This window comes from Oncorhynchus gorbuscha, linkage group LG16, assembly GCF_021184085.1.
Source record: "Oncorhynchus gorbuscha isolate QuinsamMale2020 ecotype Even-year linkage group LG16, OgorEven_v1.0, whole genome shotgun sequence".
NCBI classification, from domain to species: Eukaryota; Metazoa; Chordata; class Actinopteri; order Salmoniformes; family Salmonidae; genus Oncorhynchus; species Oncorhynchus gorbuscha.
This window is the reverse complement of record NC_060188.1, coordinates 27386682-27407415: the sequence shown is the minus strand read 5'-3', so window position 1 is coordinate 27407415 and position 20734 is coordinate 27386682. Positions and strand designations below refer to the sequence as shown.

Sequence of the window (20734 nt, the reverse complement as noted above, 5' to 3'; positions counted from 1 at the left end):
TGTCTAACTCAGTAAAGGTCTCATCATTTTTTATTTTTTTTATTTAACCTTTATTTAACTAGGCAAGTCAGTTAAGAACAAATTCTTATTTACAATGACAGCCTTCTGGGGGACAGTGTGTTAACTGCCTTGTTCAGGGGCAGAATGATAGATTTTTACCTTGTCAGCTCGGGGATTTGATCCAGCAATCTTTCAGTTATTGGCACAACGCTCTAACCACTAGACTACATGTAGTTAGCCAGACAGGACGTCATTATGAGTGAACAAACCCTGCCAGCTCTAGGTTTTCAATAAAAAACAGTGCCACATTAAACCTGCTCAATGTAATGGCAAAATGTAGATCTCTACCTAAATAGACATACACTAAATTAATTTTTATAATGAGAGGACCATAAAAAATGTTTTTACTGTGAGAAATATTAAAATCTCACATTGCTGGTAAAAACTGTTTTAAATTCCTGAGGTGTAGTAACTTTTGAGGACACAAGCTCAAGAACACAGTACAAATTTGACACAAATACAAAATGTTTTATATGATGTATTTCCTACTCAAACAAACTGTATGAATAAGACTTGAAATGACTTCAATGCTTTCTAAATATAGTGGAATCAAATTATAAAATAACTTCACTATAAGATTTCACCTTCCTTATAACTGTAAAATATATATTTGTATGTTTAGTGTCCGAAAAAAATGTGGCATATTTTCTTAAGGTCTCTCTCGTTTAAAACTTCTGCACCCTTCTGAACATCACACAGGGCTCTAGCTTGGCCTTTCATCTCATATTAATCCTGTCCATCTATGACAAATATAAATCGTTTTTTTGTTTAATATCTATGAATTATTTTAGGTTACTTTGATAAAATTGGTGATAAATTGTTATCTGAATGTCCCAGAGCGACGAACCCACGCTCTCCTGCTGCGCTAGGATCTAAAGAATTGCAGGCATGTGCTTTGTCAGCCAGGAGTTGATGGACAGTCGGAAGAGCGAATGAAATGGTAGGTGGGACATCCCAGCTTCAAGTGGTGTAAGATTTCACAGCCTGAGTCACACAGGCGGAAGAGAACTAGGGTTGTTGCTGAATGGAAGCCATTTCGATCTACGGTGTCCATACACTGTTTCATATGTGAAAATGTCGGTCGGAACTGGTACCAAACGCACGCTAGCCCCCTCTTTAGGGGAGTTTACACCTAAGCGGTACCATACCAAAATGCATTATCTAGAATGCTATACATAAACCAAATACCATAAACCGTATCACAACTATAATCAGTTATGATCTCATGACCATTCCATGTGGATTCCATAACCCACTGGGCAAGGAATTTTAATGTGTGAGAGGCTATGTTTTTTGCATACGGTATGCCAACACCTCATTGCCAACAGATACAATATATCGTTGTACATTGACCAGAGGTGTGACCCTTGACCCTGCTCACCTGGTGGCCACCACCATCTCCTCACAAGTGATTGGCTGAGTGAGTGAGCGGTGCTCGTTGCCACGGCGTACTCTGCGTTCATACGCGACGCTGCCAGAGCGAGGCTTCAGAAAGGAGGAGGCCTCAGGGGCTGCTGACTTCTCTAGCTCCTGCAACAGAGAGAAAGACGGAGACGAGAGAAAGAAAGAGCGAGAGAAATAGTCATTCATAACATTTATGTTCATATTTGATAGGTAATACTACATCTTGAACAATAATGCCTTTGCCACAGCTGTATAATCAACATTTAGATCAAACAAAGCATAAAATAATCACTGAGAAATGACAAAATGTCCTCTCCTTTTTTCATCTCTTTCATTGAAAGTGTCCCTCTTTCCTGGAATGTGAATGGAGGTGCAGTAGGCAGAGGAAGTGGGTGCGATAGCTGGTGAATAAACCAGGGATCTGTAAGGTGCTGTGGGAGGCCTATGTAAGAAGGTAGAGGAGAGGGATAGAATGCCAGGCCTGCAGGTCACAGTGTAACCAGAGCTCCCTTAGTAGTGTACCGTTACCCCCCTGGCCCTCCCCTCAGCCCCTTCCCTCCTGGCCCTGCCTCCCTCCTCCACCAGCCAGCTTGACAGGAGCTAGCTGTGGGCTAATTATAACCACCTGTTAATGGCTGTTCATGGCTTGATAGTCCCTGGCTACTTTTCACCTAGGTTTAGACAGATGCTACGTGACTAAAACCCACCAGGAAGTGAAATATTGGGGGGGGGGGGGGGGGGGTAGTCTGTCTTGTTAACAAAACAGACTGCCAAAGGCTACTTAAACAATAAAACATTAACCAATGGGAGTAAACTAAGAGCAGAAGGGTCCATCTGCATGCACTCTGTGGTCTGGCTTCCTATATGTCCTATACTATACTCTGTCTGCATACCTGGTCTTATTCAGGCACCATGTCCTGATATATTAGTACAGTACTATTATACAAGGCCCTGTCTGGATCAGAGAGCAGCACCTGTTTGGCCATTCATATTCCTCAACATTCGTTCAGTGTATTCAGTTCTGCATGCTCAGCTCAGCCTGCTGGCTCATCATGTGTTGCTCCGTGACTGTAAGGTGAGCAGCCTCTCTCTCTCTCTTTCAATTCAATTCAAGGGGCTTTATTGGCAGGGGAAACATATGTTAACATTGACAAAGCAAGTGAAGTAGATAATAAACAACTCTCTCTCTCCTCTCAACATGGGCTCTGTCGTGTCTGTTGATGTGCTGTTGATAGACCTGGTCTCCATGGTGATGACCTTTTGTGATCAGGCATGGAGACGGACAGCATGGTACAAGGGAACAGGAAGGGGGTCCTGGGAGGGGCTCCTGTTTCACAGCCAAGGTTGAGCTAGATGGACGTGCTTACTTTAAACAGAGACATCTTGGCCGCCACACTCATCTTGGCTCTGTCGTCTGTCTTCACATCAGCTGGGGGGGGGGGGGGTGTACATGACATTAAATATATACATCAAGTCAGGCAAACAGAGGTAAATACATTGGAGGTAAGTGCATACACACTCAAAGACACACTAAATCCCTGTCAGCCTGTCTGTGTCATCAGCAGGGATATCCTTTTGGCATCACTGAGCCTGTCAAACACATTAAGCCGAACCCTCTAAATAAAAATAGGCAAACAAAAAAATATAACAGCACCCCCACACACCTTGTGATCATATAGCAGTCCCTGTCATACAGAAAAACACAGTTAACCTGCTCATAGTAGCCTGGGGAGAGATACAGTCCAGAGAGGCTACCTGTTAGTCAAGCCGCCAGTCCACTGCGACACAATGAGATGGACAGATCTCTGTGACTGATCCCTTCATGTGAGGCCATCGCTCTGCACCTGGCACTCACTAGACTGTCACATGGCACCACCACCACTATCTCTCAGCTGGCACCGCTAGCTGCCTGCTTCTCCTCTCACCTGGCACTCAGTAGACTGTCACATGGCACCACCACCACTATCTCTCAGCTGGCACCGCTAGCTGCCTGCTTCTCCTCTCACCTGGCACTCAGTAGACTGTCACATGGCACCACCACCACTATCTCTCAGCTGGCACCGCTAGCTGCCTGCTTATCCTCTCACCTGGCACTCAGTAGACTGTCACATGGCACCACCACCACTATCTCTCAGCTGGCACCGCTAGCTGCCTACTTCTCCTCTCACCTGGCACTCACTAGACTGTCACATGTCACCACCACCACTATCTCTCAGCTGGCACCGCTAGCTGCCTACTTCTCCTCTCACCTGGCACTCACTAGACTGTCACATGGCACCACCACCACTATCTCTCAGCTGGCACCGCTAGCTGCCTGCTTCTCCTCTCACCTGGCACTCAGTAGACTGTGACATGGCACCACCACCACTATCTCTCAGCTGGCACCGCTAGCTGCCTGCTTCTCCTCTCACCTGGCACTCAGTAGACTGTCACATGGCACCACCACCACTATCTCTCAGCTGGCACCGCTAGCTGCCTGCTTCTCCTCTCACCTGGCACTCAGTAGACTGTCACATGGCACCACCACCACTATCTCTCAGCTGGCACCGCTAGCTGCCTGCTTCTCCTCTCACCTGGCACTCAGTAGACTGTCACATGGCACCACCACCACTATCTCTCAGCTGGCACCGCTAGCTGCCTGCTTCTCCTCTCACCTGGCACTCAGTAGACTGTGACATGGCACCACCACCACTATCTCTCAGCTGTCACCGCTAGCTGCCTGCTTCTCCTCTCACCTGGCACTCAGTAGACTGTCACATGGCACCACCACCACTATCTCTCAGCTGGCACCGATAGCTGCCTACTTCTCCTCTCACCTGGCACTCAGTAGACTGTCACATGGCACCACTACCACTATCTCTCAGCTGGCACCGCTAGCTGCCTACTTCTCCTCTCACCTGGCACTCAGTAGACTGTCACATGGCACCACTACCACTATCTCTCAGCTGGCACCGCTAGCTGCCTACTTCTCCTCTCACCTGGCACTCAGTAGACTGTCACATGGCACCACCACCACTATCTCTCAGCTGGCACCGCTAGCTGCCTACTTCTCCTCTCACCTGGCACTCAGTAGACTGTCACATGGCACCACCACCACTATCTCTCAGCTGGCACCGCTAGCTGCCTGCTTCTCCTCTCACCTGGCACTCACTAGACTGTCACATGGCACCACCACCACTATCTCTCAGCTGGCACCGCTAGCTGCCTAGTTCTCCTCTCACCTGGCCTGAACTTAATGACCACACAGTTCATCCTTTTGACCAGGTAGTTGGACAGCAACACCGATCGAGTGAGTGTCAACTGTCTCTGTTGTTTCTAACACTGCTCTCAATGGCCATTTAATCATGTATTTTAGGTGGACAGTCAAATGAATGCATGAGAGAGAACTTATTGGACAGCTACTGCGTACAAGCGGGGACTATTTTTTATAGTGGCGGTGTGGTGCTCAGGCATGCTTTTATGGCTCATAAATCCATCGCCACCGAGGAACTTCAACATTCTACCGTCACCCTGTGCCCATCTGGGTCTGGTGAAGTGTTTAAAAATAAAATCACTTGATTTATTTGATGTTCTGTTTATTATAGATGTTCTGTAAAGGCAGCTACAAAGTGGGGTTGAGTGTAAGTAGAGGTCAGACTATATTCATCAGGATAACTGTTAAATGCACTGTTATACAGTAGCTATTAGTTGATATACAGTGGGGCAAAAAAGTATTTAGTCAGCCACCAATTGTGCAAGTTCTCCCACTTAAAAAGATGAGAGGCCTGTAATTTTCATCATAGGTACACTTCAACTATGACAGACAAAATGAGAAAAACAATCCAGAAAATCACATTGTAGGATTTTTAATGAATTTATTTGCAAATTTAGGTGGAAAATAAGTATTTGGTCACCTACAAACAAGCAAGATTTCTGGCTCTCACAGACGTGTAACTTCTTCTTTAAGAGGCTCCTCTGTCCCCCACTCGTTACCTGTATTAATGGCACCTGTTTGAACTTGTTATCAGTGTAAAGGACACCTGTCCACAACCTCAAACAGTCACACTCCAAACTCCACTATGGCCAAGACCAAAGAGCTGTCACCGGACACCAGAAACAAAATTGTAGACCTGCACCAGGCTGGGAAGACTGAATCTGCAATAGGTAAGCAGCTTGGTTTGAAGAAATCAACTGTGGGAGCAATTATTAGGAAATGGAAGACATACAAGACCACTGACAATCTCCCTCAATCTGGGGATCCACGCAAGATCTCACGCCGTGGGGTCAAAATGATCATATGAATGGTGAGCAAAAATCCCAGAACCACACGGGGGGACCTAGTGAATGACCTGCAGAGAGCTGGGACCAAAGTAACAAAGCCTACCATCAGTAACACACTACGCCGCCAGGAACTCAAATCCTGCAGTGTCAGACGTGTCCCCCTGCTTAGGCCAGTACATGTCCAGGACCATCTGAAGTTTGCTAGAGAGCATTTGGATGATCCAGAAGAAGATTGGGAGAATGTCATATGGTCAGATGAAACCAAAATATAACTTTTTGGTAAAAACTCAACTCGTTGTGTTTGGAGGACAAAGAATGCCGAGTTGCATCCAAAGAACACCATACCATATATGGTAAGTACCATACCATACCTACTGTGAAGCATGGGGCTGTTTTTCTGCAAAGGGACCAGGACGACTGATCCGTGTAAAGGAAAGAATGAATGGGGCCATGTATCGTGAGATTTTGAGTGAAAACCTCTTTCCATCAGCAAGGGCATTGAAGATGAAACGTGGCTGGGTCTTTCAGCATGACAATGATCCCAAACACACCGCCAGGGCAACTTCGTAAGAAGCATTACAAGGTCCTGGAGTGGCCTAGCTAGTCTCCAGATCTCAACCCCATAGAAAATCTTTGGAGGGAGTTGAAAGTCTGTGTTGCCCAGCAACAGTCCCAAAACATCACTGCTCTAGAGATCTGCATGGAGGAATGGGCCAAAATACCAGCAACAGTGTGTGAAAACCTTGTGAAGACTTACAGAAAACGTTTGACCTCTGTCATTGCCAACAAAGGGTATAACAAAGTATTGAGAAACTTTTGTTATTGACCAAATACTTATTTTCCACCATAATTTGCAAATAAATTCATTAAAAATCCTACAATGTGATTTTCTGGATTTTTTTTCTCATTTTGTCTGTCATAGTTGAAGTGTACATATGACGAAAATTACAGGCCTCTCTCATCTTTTTAAGTGGGAGAACTTGCACAATTGGTGGCTGACTAAATACTTTTTTGCCCCACTGTAGGTTTGGGTGTTAATATTAACGGTTGTTTATGAGTGAAAATAGAAAAAAAACAGTTATTCCTTCTGACCCGATGTTGTCCTCCCCCCTTTTCTTTCTCTCTCTCTGTCTGTCTGTCTCTCTCGCTCTTTCAGCTACTGTGTGATGACAAACGCCTATTACAGTAGCTGGCTGAGCCATTTTATCACACACTACTTGTAGAGACAAGTGCTGATCAGACAGCTTTGCCACCTCCTATCGCCTATGTCGGCATTTCTGTGATATAGAGAGAGTAGAGAGAGGGAGAGAGAGAGAGAGAGAGAGAGAGAGAGAGAGAGAGAGAGAGAGAGAGAGAGAGAGAGAGAGAGAGAGAGAGAGAGGAGAGCGAGAGAGAGCACGTGCTCTTCTTTGTCACCGTGTTAAACATTAACACTGGCAAGCCACACAGCACTATGCCTGTGACCCCCCCTCTCTCTGTCCCTCTCTGTTTCGCTCTCTTGTCTCTCGCCCCACTCAGTTAACACAGAGGCTGTACAATAGGCAATGGATCAACCGTTTGTGTGTGGCAAAATAAAACGGGCCATGTGAGAGCCAGGTGGGCGGGGTTTGGTACCTTTAGCGTTCTCCTCTTCCTCTGCTTCCAGCAGCCTGAGAGAGAGAGAGAGAGAGAGAGAGAGAGAGAGAGAGAGAGAGAGAGAGAGAGAGAGAGAGAGAGAGAGAGAGAGAGAGAGATAGAGAGAAAGACACACAGAGAGAGAGAGCGAGAGAGAGCGAGAGAAATAGAGAGAGAGAGAAAGACACACAGAGAGAGAGGGAGAGAGAGAGAAAGATACACAGAGAGAGAGAGAGAGAGAGAGAGAGAGAGAGAGAGAGAGAGAGAGAGAGAGAGAGAGAGAGAGAGAGAGAGAGAGAGAGAGAGAGAAGAGAGAGAGAGAGAGAGAGAGAGAGAGAGAGAGAGAGAGAGAGAGAGAGAGAGAGAGAGAGAGAGAGAGAGAGAGAGAGAGAGAGAGAGAGAGAGAGAGAGAGAGAGAGAGAGAGAAAAAGAGAGAGAGAGAGAGAGAGAGAGAGAGAGACAGAAAAAGAGAGAGAGAGAAAGAGAGAGACAGAAAAAGAGAGAGACAGAAAGAGAGAGAGAGAGAGAGAGAGAGAGAGAGAGAGAGAGAGAGAGAGAGAGAGAGAGAGAGAGAGAGAATCAGCACGAGATCAAGACAAAAGATGAGAGGAGTTTGACCATGCTCATTCCTGCCTGGTATAATTCTCGCTTTTCACTCTCTCTGATGTCTGTGCGGGTTACTGTATCTCACACACAGGGTCATATCTGCATGCTCAACAAAGCAACACTGTTCATGTCATGGTTGCTATTAAGCGCCATGAACAGATGCAAACATACATTCAAATCATGCCTCTTGCCAGTGTACCAAGACCAAACTATTTCAATAAATAACCACGAGGACCACCAAAAGCGATTCTCCGATATGAGAGGACAGCAAATATCTGGGAAGCATTTATATGCACGCAAACCATTATCACACACTATCAAAAAATCAGCAAAGAAAAGAACCACGGCAATGGCACAAAACACTGCAAACCTCTCCACCTGAAGAGTAACCAAACTAGGGCAGAGCCCCTGGCTTGACCTGCATGCTCTGATACGACATGGTTGATATGGCTGGCCTCAGCACACAGTCCCTACCCGCCGCTCTCCTGCACCTCACAGGCTGTGATCGGCTGTGTCCTGAAGCGCTCGTTGGTTTTGCTGCCCCCGCCTGACAACCCAGGGACATAGCGACGGGTGCGCCGCCGTCCCCCCTCCGAGCCCGGCTTTACAGCCAGGTCAAGGGAAGAGGCCGCACGGCCACTGTCAGGACTACTATCCCCAACCACAGAGGAACAGGGTGAGCATCGGGAGAGAAGGGGAGAGAGAGATGAGAAAAAAAACTTTCCAACTGGAAGCAGTGGGACAACTCCCACTGACACACACCGCAGACGCATGCAAACAGAAAGAAATAGAAGACTGACGCCCACACCTATTCAGAATAACAACACACACACACACACACATAGGCCGTTTCATGCAGGAGACCCTACACTTTCTCAGGCTGTGTTCCAGTCCCAGTCTGCTGCAGCAGGGCACACCTCAACTGGCCCACCGACACCCGCGTTTGCAGCTGGGCCGCGTCGGGTCCAGGGGTTCCTGGGGGAGCTAGGGGCTTCACCCCACTCAACACGCCGGCAGAGTCAGAAGAACACTTCCTGGAGGCGGGGGAGGAGGGAGGTGGGAGAGAGGTGGCGTACGGAAAGTGGCAAACTACCACAACTACACCCATTCCTAAAGAGCACCCCTGACAAAGTATTGTACCTCTTAAAGGAAAGGGAGCCCAGGTCAGGAGGGTATAAAACACACATGGAGGAATCAACGGGATCTCTGCTGAACTAGTACTGCATGACGCTGGAAGTCAGGTTTAGCTCGCTCCATATGAATTAGCAACAAAGGCCGTAGAGCACAGGTGAACCCTGACAACTGTTTTACGAGGCTGAAAGGTCGCAGGATAGAGTTTTCACTGGAAAAGGAGCTTGGCGACTGGAAGGGGGTTGTTTTAAGAGGTGGTTACACATAATATGGTTGTTTCTATTCATCAATCTGTTGTTAGGGAACCGGGAAAAGAAACATGGCCTGATACTGTATAACACAGAAATTCACTGGCCAGCAGGCATTGCCTGCATTCGTTCAGCATAACTAGGTGACATCAAAGACAGAAACAAAGAAAATTGTCAGTGTCTGCCACCTGTCTGCTGCATCACTCTTTGTTTACTTGTCTTCCTGATGTGGTTGAGACGGATTGCCACTACTGATTGGCTAATGGCTACACATGGAAGGGACTCACCTTTGGAGGTATGTTGGGTCTGCAGCGGTGTCTGCCTCAAAGCCGTTGGAGAATCTCAGAGGTTCTGACTCCAGAGGGGTGTTGCTCTCCAAGTGGAGGCCCCTCCAGCCACCCTCCGGCCCCCCCACTCTGCCGTTCAACCCCCCAGAGAGGGTCATGTCTGTGGAGGGAGGTGCACTGTCTGAGTTCATGAGAGCCCCATCCCTCCTCACCCACTTGGATGGGAGCTCCTCCATGTTGCCATAGCGTTCTTGCAGCTCCCGCCTCCTCTCAGCCTTGTAGCGGGCGATCCGCTCCGATCTGGGCTCCAAGTCGGGGTTCTCGATAGTGTCCATGCTGCTTATTTCACTCCCTGTCTGTCCGTTAGTCAGAAGGTCTCAGTAGGTCTCCTTTAACAATGGCCTGGGCATTGATGACTCAAACCTCAAGAGACTCCCTCCCTACGTCACTTCTCAGCTATCAGACACCAAAGGATAAATGGATGTTCAAAAATCAATTCCTCCTCCAGTAAGTTAGTGTGTGCTCCAAACAACAGCAGACACCAATCAGATATCCTAATGTGCTTGACCAATCAAAAAGTCCAAAGTTGGCATGTGGAACCATTCAGCACCTCCGTCGTTGGCATTGGGAACGTCTTCTTCCAGTCAGCAGGCTGTCAGACAGATGAATCCTTCCTTTGAGCTCATCGCACTGCTGAGACAGAGGGAGCAATAGAAACATCAGATAACTGCGCCATCCCACTTGCGCCATCCCACTTTCCCCATCAGTTAGCCACGCATTCACTCCCTACCAGTTGAATAACTCATTCACCGTTTGTTTCACATCCGCATGTTCTTCGTTAAGTCAACCACCGCGACATAAACAGAGCACCAGCCTGCACTATTAAATCAAATAACATGTCGCTATGATGACAACACAAAAAAAGGTTGCCATGGTTGCCATCTGTAGGCAACCAGCTACATTATAGCTGCCCCCTCTTTTCCTTCCCGCGCCCCTGTCGCCCGGCTCCCTTCTCTTCTCTTTCCTGCTGAAGCCCTGTAAGTTGACCTGTTGTAGGCTGCTCTGCAAAGCAGAAATCTCCCCTTGCACTGAAACCCTATACTGCCAGCCAGCCAGTCAGCTCCACGTCAGTCCTACAGTACATGGCTGACTGTCTGCAGGTTGGACAAGATCAGTCCCTCTTGCTTTCAACGTTAGTTAGTGCCTTCCTATGTTAGCGAGCTGAATAGTTGGAGACGCTGTCCGGCAAGCACTAAGTTCACCAACAAAACAAAATATTGCATTTACAAAGTAAATAATATTTCAAAGAGGTATAGTTTGCTGGTTGTTCAAACCCAATCATGGTTCAGGTAGGCTACAGCATTCTGATCCTCTACCAATAACATGGTACTAAACATGTCATTGGGAATGTATGTCCCTCGAAATATCCCTGAGCAGGAATGTCCCTAATCACTCATCTGACAGTCTAATGTCTCTCTCAACAAGCAAATACATGCAAAACCTCCATCCTGGTTACTAGGTTTCCTGGCTGTTCGAACACAAACAAGGACCTGAACCACAAAACATACAGTTGAAGTCGGAAGTTTTACATTAGATTGGAGTCATTAAAACTTGTTTTTCAACAACTCCATAAAATGACTTGTTAACAAACTATAGTTATGGCAAGTCGGATAGGACATCTACTTTGAGCACGACACGAGTCATCTACCCAACAATTGTTTACAGACAGATTATTTCACTTATAATTCACTGTATCACAATTCCAGTCGGTCAGAAGTGTACATACACTAAGTTGACTGAGCCTTTAAACAGCTTGGAAAATTCCAGAAAATTATGTAATGGCTTTAGAAGCCTCTGATAGGCTAATTGACATCATTTGAGTCAATTGGAAGTGTACCTGTGGATGTATTTCAAGGCACTACCTTCAAAGTCAGTGCCTCTTTGCTTGACGTCATGGGAAAATCAAAAGAAATCAGCTAAGACCATGTTCATCTGTACAAACAATAGTACACAAGTATAAACACCATGGGACCACGCAGCTGTCATGCCACTCAGGAAGGAGACACGTTCTGTCTCCTAGAGATGAATGTACTTTGGAGCGAAAAGTGCAAATCAATCTCAGAGAAACAGCAAAGGACCTTGTGAAGATGCTGGAGGAAACAGGTACAAAAGTATCTATATCCACAGTAAAACGAGTCCGATATTGACATAACCTGAAAGGCTGCTCCGCAAGGAAGAAGTCACTGCACCAAAACCGCCATTAAAAATCCAGACTACGGTTTACCTGCACATGAGGACAAAGATCATACTTTTTGGAGAAATGTCCTCTGGTCTGATGAAACACAAAAATAGAACTGTTTGGCCATAATGACCATCGTTATGTTTGGAGGAAAAAGGGGGAGGCTTGCAAGCCGAGGAACACCATCCCAACCGTGAAGCACGGGGTGGCAGCATCATGTTGTGGGGGTGCTTTGCTGCAGGAGGGACTTGTTCACTTCACAAAATAGATGGCTTCATGAGGTAGGAAAATTCTGTGGATATATTGAAGCAACATCTCAAGACATCAGTCAGGAAGTTAAAGCTTGGTCGCAAATGGCTCTTCCAAATGGACAATGACCCAAGCATACTTCCAAAGTTGTGGCAAAATGGCTTAAAGACAACAAAGTCAAGGAATTGGAGTGGCCATCACAAAGCCCTGACCTCAATCCTATAGACAATTTGTGGGCCGAACTGAAAAAGCGTGTGCAAGCGAGGAGGCCTACGAACCTGACTCAGTTACACCAGCTCTGTCAGGAGGAATGGGCCAAAATTCACCCAACTTATTGTGGGACGCTTGTGGAAGGCTACCCGAAACATTTGACCCAAGTTAAACAATTGAATTAAAGGCAATGCTACCAAATACTAATTGAGTGTATGTAAACTTCTGACCCACTTGGAATGTGATGAAAGAAATAAAAGCTGAAATAAATAGTTCTCTCTACTATTATTTGGACATTTCACATTCTTAAAATAATGTGGTGATACTAACTGACCTAAGACAGGGAATTTTTATAGGATTAAATGTCATGAATTGTAAAAAAAAAAAAAAAAAACAGAGTTTAAATGTATTTGGCTAAGGTGTATGTAAACTTCCGACTTCAACCGTCTATAAATAATGACATCACCACATTTGTATTCTCAATCAGTAGGGACTTGAGCCATTTGCTAGGCCGCCAAAAATTGGTGTGTGAGTGGTGTTCTGAAATGGCTAAATGTTAGCGTCAGCATTCCTGTCCCTTTCCCACCACCGCTGACACACAATGGGGCCTATGGAACAATGAGCAGAGAGAGCTATGGGACTCATAGGACTTAGTACAGTAGAGCTACTGCAGGCCTAAAGGGCACCGTGTACTCTGTGGTGGTCTGTAACAGTCATGGTTTCACCATATACAGATAAACACAGACATCAGTTACACTATAGATACATCGCTTGCTCTGGGAGTATTAGGAATGGTGTGAGACAGAGTGTCTTCCAGATTGCAAGCTTATATATATGGAAGACATGATTGACTTACATTGATTTGGATACACCCCTGACTTTGACTACAGCTCTCAGACAGTGTAAGCAAGCGACTAACATAGAGCCAGGTGGATCTCCAAATTTGACCTGTCGCAGACGACAGCAAAAGGCCAGGCACCGAAAGCTGAGCTGTCAGACGCAGTGATCCCTACGGGACATCAAGATCAGAAGGGCAGCTGAGTTTGTGTGCTAAGTCTGTGTATGTGTGTGTGCTCACGTGTGTATGTTTGTGTATGTGAGGTCAAGTTCAACACAACCACAAAATTGACTACCACAAGAATAGAGACAGCTTGGTTGGTATAGCCCTTACCTTCCCAAGAGTAACAGAGGGCAAGATGAGGAACGTCCCAATACCATGTAATTGACTGAGAGTAAGACAATGAAGACGGAGACAGAGTGCCCATCTTTTTGGCAGACCGGTGCAGAGGTCGTGTCACGGGCTAGGCAGGGCTGGATTGGGTGAGAGAGATTGGTTGCCATTGGAGCTCAGCATGGATCATCAGTCTCTAATCCAGTAACACTAATAAACAAGCTTGTTCTAAAGCACCCGGAAGAACAGACTAGTTAGTACTCGCTAGGAATACACAGAGCAATGATACTGTTTTCACTATTTGCCGAGATAAAGTTGAATCAACTTGCAAAAGTAAGTTCACAGAGAGGTTTTAATGAGGTAAAACGGAAGGTGAGTATCATATCTCCCCGCATGTCATTGTAAACAGAGCTGAGGTGAAGTAGTCACGGACACCATCTTTTATGTCCCTCTTTCACCCCAGTCCCACGCTGACCCTGAGGACACACAGGGCATTGAACGAACAGCTTTAATGTACACTATATATGCAAAAGTACACTACCGTTCAAAAGTTTTGGGTCACTTAGAAATGTCCTTGTTTTTGAAAGAAAAGCAAAAATGTTTGTCCATTAAAATAACATCAAATTGATCAGAAATACAGTGTAGATATTGTTAATGTTGTAAATGACTATTGTAGCTGGAAACTGACGATTTTTGTGTGGAATATCTACATAGGCGTACAGGCTAATTAATCATTAGAAAACCCTTTTGCAATTATGTTGTTCTGATTAAAGAAGCAATACAACTGGCCTTCTTGAGACTAGTTGAGTATCTGGAGCATCAGCATTTGTGGGTTCGATTACAGGCTCAAAATGGCCAGAAACAAAGATCTTTCTTCTGACACTCGTAAGTCTATTCTTGTTCTGAGAAATGAAGGCTATTCCATGCAAGAAATTGCCAAGAAACTGAAGATCTCGTACAACGCTGTGTACTACTCCCTTCACAGAACATGCTGGCCTTCTAGGCAGAGTTCCTCTGTCCAGTGTCTGTGTTATTTTGCCCATCTTAATCTTTTATTTTTATTGGCCAGTCTGAAATATGGCTTTTTCTTTGCAACTCTGCCTAGAAGGCCAGCATCCCGGCATCGCCTCTTCACTGTTGACATTGAGACTGGTGTTTTGCGGGTACTATTTAATGAAGCTGCCAGTTGAGAACTTGTGAGGCATCTGCTTCTCAAACTAAACACTCTAATGTACTTGTCCTCTTGCTCAGTTGTGCACCGGGGCCTCCTACTCCTCTTTCTACTCATGTTAGAGCCAGTTTGCACTGTTCTGTGTTCTGTACATGAATGCATAGTACCAACTGTAAAGTTTGGTGGATGAGGAATAATGGTCTGGGGCTGTTTTTCATGGTTCGGACTAGGCCCCTTAGTTCCAGTGAAGGGAAATCTTAACGCTACAGCATACAATGACATTCTAGATGATTCTGTGCTTCCAACTTTGTGGCAACAGTTTGGGGAAGGCCCTTTTCTGTTTCAGCATGACAATGTCCCTTGCACAAAGCGGGGTCCATACAGAAATGGTTTGTCGAGATCCGTGCAGAAGAACTTGACTGGCCTGCACAGAGTCCTGACCTTAAACCCATCGAACATCTTTGGGATGAATTGAACGCCGACTGCGAGCCAGGCCTAATCGCCCAACATCAGTGCCCGACTTCCCTAATGCTCTCGTGGCTGAATGGAAGCAAGTTCCTGCAGCAATCTTTCAACATTTAGTGGAAAGGCATCCCAGAAGAGTCAAGGCTATTATAGCAGCAAAGGGGGGGACCAACTCCATATTAATGCCCATGATTTTGGAATGAGATGGTCGATGAGCAGGTGTCCACATGCTTTTGGTCATGCAGTGCAGGACAGTGGCAGCTCCTGAATGGAGGACGGCACATAATAATGGCTGGAAAGGAGCAAATGGAATGGCATCAAACACGTAGAAGCCATGTGTTTGATACCATTCCACCTGTACAGCTCCAGCCATTACAACAAGCCCGTCCTCCCCAATTAGGTTGCCACCAACTTTCTGTGATGCAGGACATATTACCTCTATGATTCAGAAGGGTTGGGTGAAATTGCGAAGACGTATTTCGGTTGAATGCATTCAGTTGTGCAACTGGCTAGGTATCCCCTTACCAGTGGCGACCCATCCTTGGGGGCAGGTGGGGCAGAGCCCCAAAAATACAAATGGAGGCTTGCCTGTTTTGCATGTTATTTTGTCACATATCAGTTTGAAAACAATCTAAAATATATATATATCATTGAGTTAATAAAGCTGCATACAAACATGGTGTCTTTTCTGTTTTCTTGAGTAAGGCAGCTCCAAAATACATGTGTTTCAGCCTAGTTCAGTGCTTTCTGTGGTGGTGGGGCAAGCCAGCAGAAAAATACGGAGTATTGTGTTGGGATTGGCTCAGTGTTTTGTCACTCATGGGGACACTACGTCACCGCCAAGTCTAAGGGTAGACCTCGAAAATTCAAGCCCCTTGGGTGCTGCCATAGAGTTAGATTGGAAGTGCCCATTGAAGAAAGCTCAAGGTTATTGGCTACAGAAAAAAATCTTAGCTAGCAGTCATCATCATGAATCAAGTCAACAATCTACTGGCAAATCCTTTTTAATCCTTGTCATATTCTAAAATTGTATTTAACCTTCATTTAACTAGGCAAGTCAGTTAAGAACAAATTCTTATTTATAATGGTGGCCTAGGAACAGTGGGTTAACTGCCTTGTTCAGGGGCAGAATGACAGATGTTTACCTTGTCAGCTCAGGGATTCGATCTAGCAACCTTTCAGTTACTGGCCCAATGCTCTAACCACTAGCCTTCGTTCTGCCCCAATATGAACAGAAATTATAGATAAAACGTATCGATGCTCATCGGCCATTGGGCATAAACATTTCACGACAAGTTGGATATCTCAAAATCGACAATGAGTGGTTTGGAAGGAATCAGTGGCTAACTGCAAGCATTACAAAGTAATCATTAGCATAGTATTCAGTGGATTGGCTGTGTTTTTTAAACCTTTATTTAACTAGGCCCCTTGTCGTCCCCTTATGCCATAGTTTGTACATCTCAATTGTTAGTAGAAACTATATTTTTTCAAGCAATTTAGCCATATCAGCTATGTTTTTTTTAATGAGGCTGAATGAACTGTCTCGCTGCCAGACAAGGCTCAACTGATAGCCAGGTGTATCAGTGCTAAGGTGTTGGGACTGCTGTTGGGACAGCTTTATGTAGGCCCTAACAGTTTGTGGGTACCGTTTGTCACCATTATAGTGCAATTGATGTATTGTTTAGTGTTGTGTATTGGCTTTGCTGGCATGCATCACACATTTTTAATATTTTGCCCCACCAAGATTTACATGCTAAAATCACAACTGCCCCTTATCCTATTAGCATATGTTTTTTTGTTTAACAGAACTCAAGATGCCCACACAGCAATCTATAATTAAAGGATTATTCATAGATAATGTCCATACTAAACCTGTCACGTTCTGACCTTAGTTCTGTTATTATATCTCTGTTTTAGTATGGTTAGGGCGTGAGTTGGGTGGGCAGTCTGTGTTTGTTTTTCTGGGTGGGCAGTCTGTATTTGTTTTTCTGGGTGGGCAGTCTGTATTTGTTTTTCTGGGTGGGCAGTCTGTATTTGTTTTTCTGGGTGGGCAGTCTGTATTTGTTTTTCTGGGTGGGCAGTCTGTATTTGTTTTTCTGGGTGGGCAGTCTGTATTTGTTTTTCTGGGTGGGCAGTCTGTATTTGTTTTTCTGGGTGGGCAGTCTGTATTTGTTTTTATTTTTCTGGGTGGGCAGTCTGTTTGTTTTTCTATGTTGGTTTTTGAGTTCGGCCTAGTATGGTTCTCAATCAGAGGCAACTGTCAATTGTTGTCCCTGATTGAGAATCATACTTAGGTAGCCTGGGTTTCACTTTTGGGTTGTGGGTGTTTGGTCGTGGGTGTTTGGTCCACACGGTACTGTTTTCGGTTTTGTATATTCACGTCATCGTTTGTTGTTTTGTTCCAGTGTTCTATTGTCTTTATTAAAAAAACATTATGGACACTTCCCAGACGAGAACCCTTACAAAACCTTAGAACTTTCAATACAAATGCAATGGATTTTTTCCAAACATGGGGTCTCTGAACTCACATCTTCCCCCATTGAAGTTAAAGAAGTTACATCAGATGATGTCATCGGGTTCAGGAATGGAACAGACTGCGAAGGCCAGATTAAAGAGAGGAATTACACGGGATTAGATCGGTAGCCCCCCACTGGGCAGCAGTATAATTTAAGGGCAAATGAGTGGTGGCTTCCCATCCACTCTTCCCATTCTAAAGGCGAAGTCTACGCCCCTTCTACGGTGATTGGTGAACAGTATGGAAGTGTTTGTTGTCATTCAATGAGACTAATCGTTTTCATGCAACATTTGTTTCGCTTGAGAAATACTGCATCAAACATCTTAGTTGGATGTAAAAAGATCTCCTTGGCAGAAAATGCCAAAATTAATGACAGATTTCTTGACTTATCTTAGATTACTTCTATTTTGAGGAAGTGTATACTGGCTATGGCGTCTCAAGATGGACAAACAGTACTATTGCCACTTTTTTCTAGCTTTTCAAGTGAATGTCTAAGGGAGTATGCGAGCACACTCGTTCGGTTCGGCTAGCATGCGGAAGGCATAAGGGGTGTTACCTCTCTCTGTACCCATGTTCTGGATAATCACTGGACACAATGGACATGTGATGCAGGTAAATTGGGGATAGATTTAACCAGAGTCTTGTATTTAAAATAAAATGCTCTGGGTTTAAATAGCTTAGAATGCTTCTATCACTGGGGCAGACTTCTGCAGAGCCTATACAAAGACACTAATTGAGTTTTGAAATGATAACAACTGCAGCTTCTAGGACTTGTCTACACTACAGAACATAATGCCTCTAGAGCAGCTGTAGCTCTCCTCCTCCTCCACCCTTCATACTGTAACCCACCCCTCAGCCCCTGGAATGATATGACACATTAACAGTTGTCTACTGTGTGACATCCAAGTGTGAACTATTGGGAAAGTTTTGCTCCACCAATGCCAGATGGCGTCCAAAAGATCTAGCCTAAATCACATGAATTACAATGTGAGTATTAGTGATGACATCACGGTTCCTTTCTGTACATATAGTTCAGTCCTAGATGACATGCCAATCCACTAACTTCCACCCTCTACATCAGCCACAACACAGTCAGTAGCTCACTACTTTAAGAAAACACCATGGCAACAAACGTCATTACCACCAAATATTTATCCAAAATAGGATCTCACAGTATAGTATGTAAGGAAGGCAATCGAAGAACAAAAAATACACTCTGACAAAACAAGACATGAGTCATGGCACGAATGAGAACAATTTTCCTATGCAAACAAGTCTCAAGTCAAATGTTTGGAAAGATAATGACACCAGGCCGACCAAGTCTCTCCGTAGTTTGATATTACAGATCTGTTAACAGAGTATAATCACTATTTGATACCAAATGCCAACGAAAAAAAAACATGGGGGAAGACCTTCCAATCGGGACACAATTACTTGTCAGTAACTGATGCGTAATGGACACAATTCGAGGGTCTATTTTCCTTGCCACTCGTGCGCACTGAAGAGGTTTTTCTAACTGTGTACGATTACGATTAATAGATCAAATTCGTATTTAAATGCAAATCATTTAAATGAACTATGTCCTTAAATGTGTCAGTTTATTTGAGTCAAATCAACTGTTGTTATCAAGTTGTGCCAAAGCGCACTAAAACTCACGGTGTCATTTACAATGAACGAAAAGCTAAACAATTCCCATTGTACGTTGGCTTTCAACAGGTTTTGTTTTAGAAGCCTACATAAAGGAATTTTGCTAGGGTACTTACATGTACTCGAATCGTAGGGGACCGGCTATGGCCACTAACAACAGCAGGGACTGGGCATTTGTGCGCCGCAGCAACAGAGCGTGAAAGCCCATTTACGGCGAGCGCAGACTGTCCCGGTTAAAAATATAACCCCCTCCCCTTGCCCGGGCGCTGCCACATGCAGGGGACAAGGCTGGGACAGCTATAGACAGCAACTGACAGAACCAGTACAATGTCAGCACACTGTCAATAGAGCATGGTCTTCTCTATCGTTTAAGCTATGATTGGATGTGTTCATTTTCTTTGCAACCACATAGGCTACATCTACAATGTCAAGTCTGGCCATTTCATGGATCAAGATACGCTTGAATAAAGACAACTTGTATTTATCCAAAAATGTCTCAGGAATAATAATCAACCGTTTTATCTAGATAACAGAAAATACTGTAAGGCAAACTCATTTGAGAAGTACCCTTACCACCTCTCAATATAAAATACTGACTCCAGTGCCCAAACAGGCACTTTGCCATTTCACTTAAAAGGATGTCGTTGCACAAGCAGTAACGAAAATATTGCAATGAGTGAGATGCAAGACTTCGCTCTCAAACAGTCTAACTAGGGCGGCAGGGTAGCCTAGTGGTTAGAGCGTTGGACTAGTAACCGAAAGGTTGCAAATCCCCGAGCTGACAAGGTACAAATCTGTCGTTCTGCCCCTGACTTACCTAGTTAAATAAAAACTGTAACTGCGCTTGCGCAAAGGTTCGCATCACACGCTTACAACGTGGAAGCCACGGGACCAAAACAGTGAAGTTTAGCATTGTGCTCCAATGCTTTTCCTTGTTGCGGAAATTGACCCACTATGCTGTTTAGTTTGTGCATCCACGTCATATAGTTGACTCTGCCTTTAAATTAACAGAGTACAAGGCCCAGAATATATTGAAAGGGGGGGGGATCAGATCAGAGAGCTGGGACAGAGGCCCGTGTACAAATTAGGCAACAAGGGAGAGCAGGATGCAGCACTGGCAGTCCCACATTTGAAGAGGCCAAAGATACAACTTCTAAAATAACACCAAGTCACAGATAACTACTTAGAATAACCTCTCCCTTAAGTGCAGTATGCCAGAGGAAGTCTGAAGTCTGAAGTTTGATTCATACTCTAGCTTGGACCACTTCAGGCCTAGAACAATAAGAATATAAACATTTTAAACATCATTGCACTTGACCCTGTCTGGCCATACGAAGGTCAACGGTCATGAAAGGAATAGGGTAAATAGCACTGTGGCTGTAACCACATAAGGTCGTGGAGGTGTGACAACCTTATAGCCATGTTTCTTGTACAAAATAGTAAAACAGACACTTTGG

The 20734-nt window shown here is 44.9% G+C and overlaps 1 protein-coding gene across 11 annotated transcripts in view; it reads right to left on the bottom strand.

Annotated features, from left to right (window-relative positions):
* The window catches only part of LOC123999095 (supervillin-like), a 39329-nt gene extending 19798 nt beyond the window's left edge, over positions 1-19531 (bottom strand). For 5 of the 11 annotated variants that reach the window (XM_046304493.1, XM_046304498.1, XM_046304499.1 and 2 more), the window contains exons 1-7: positions 19394-19517; positions 9611-10303; positions 8814-8978; positions 8419-8592; positions 7339-7373; positions 2832-2893; positions 1442-1590 (exon numbers count right to left, since the gene is read on the bottom strand). In XM_046304493.1, coding sequence (XP_046160449.1) covers positions 1442-1590; positions 2832-2893; positions 7339-7373; positions 8419-8592; positions 8814-8978; positions 9611-9945 — 920 coding nt within the window. In that variant the 5' untranslated portion in view covers positions 9946-10303; positions 19394-19517. Of the gene's footprint in view, positions 1-1441; positions 1591-2831; positions 2894-7338; positions 7374-8418; positions 8593-8813; positions 8979-9610; positions 10390-13479; positions 13620-19393 lie in introns of those variants that run through there. The other 6 variants (XM_046304495.1, XM_046304496.1, XM_046304497.1 and 3 more) reach the window with 6 other exon arrangements.
* Between the last annotated feature and the right edge of the window lie 1203 nt (positions 19532-20734).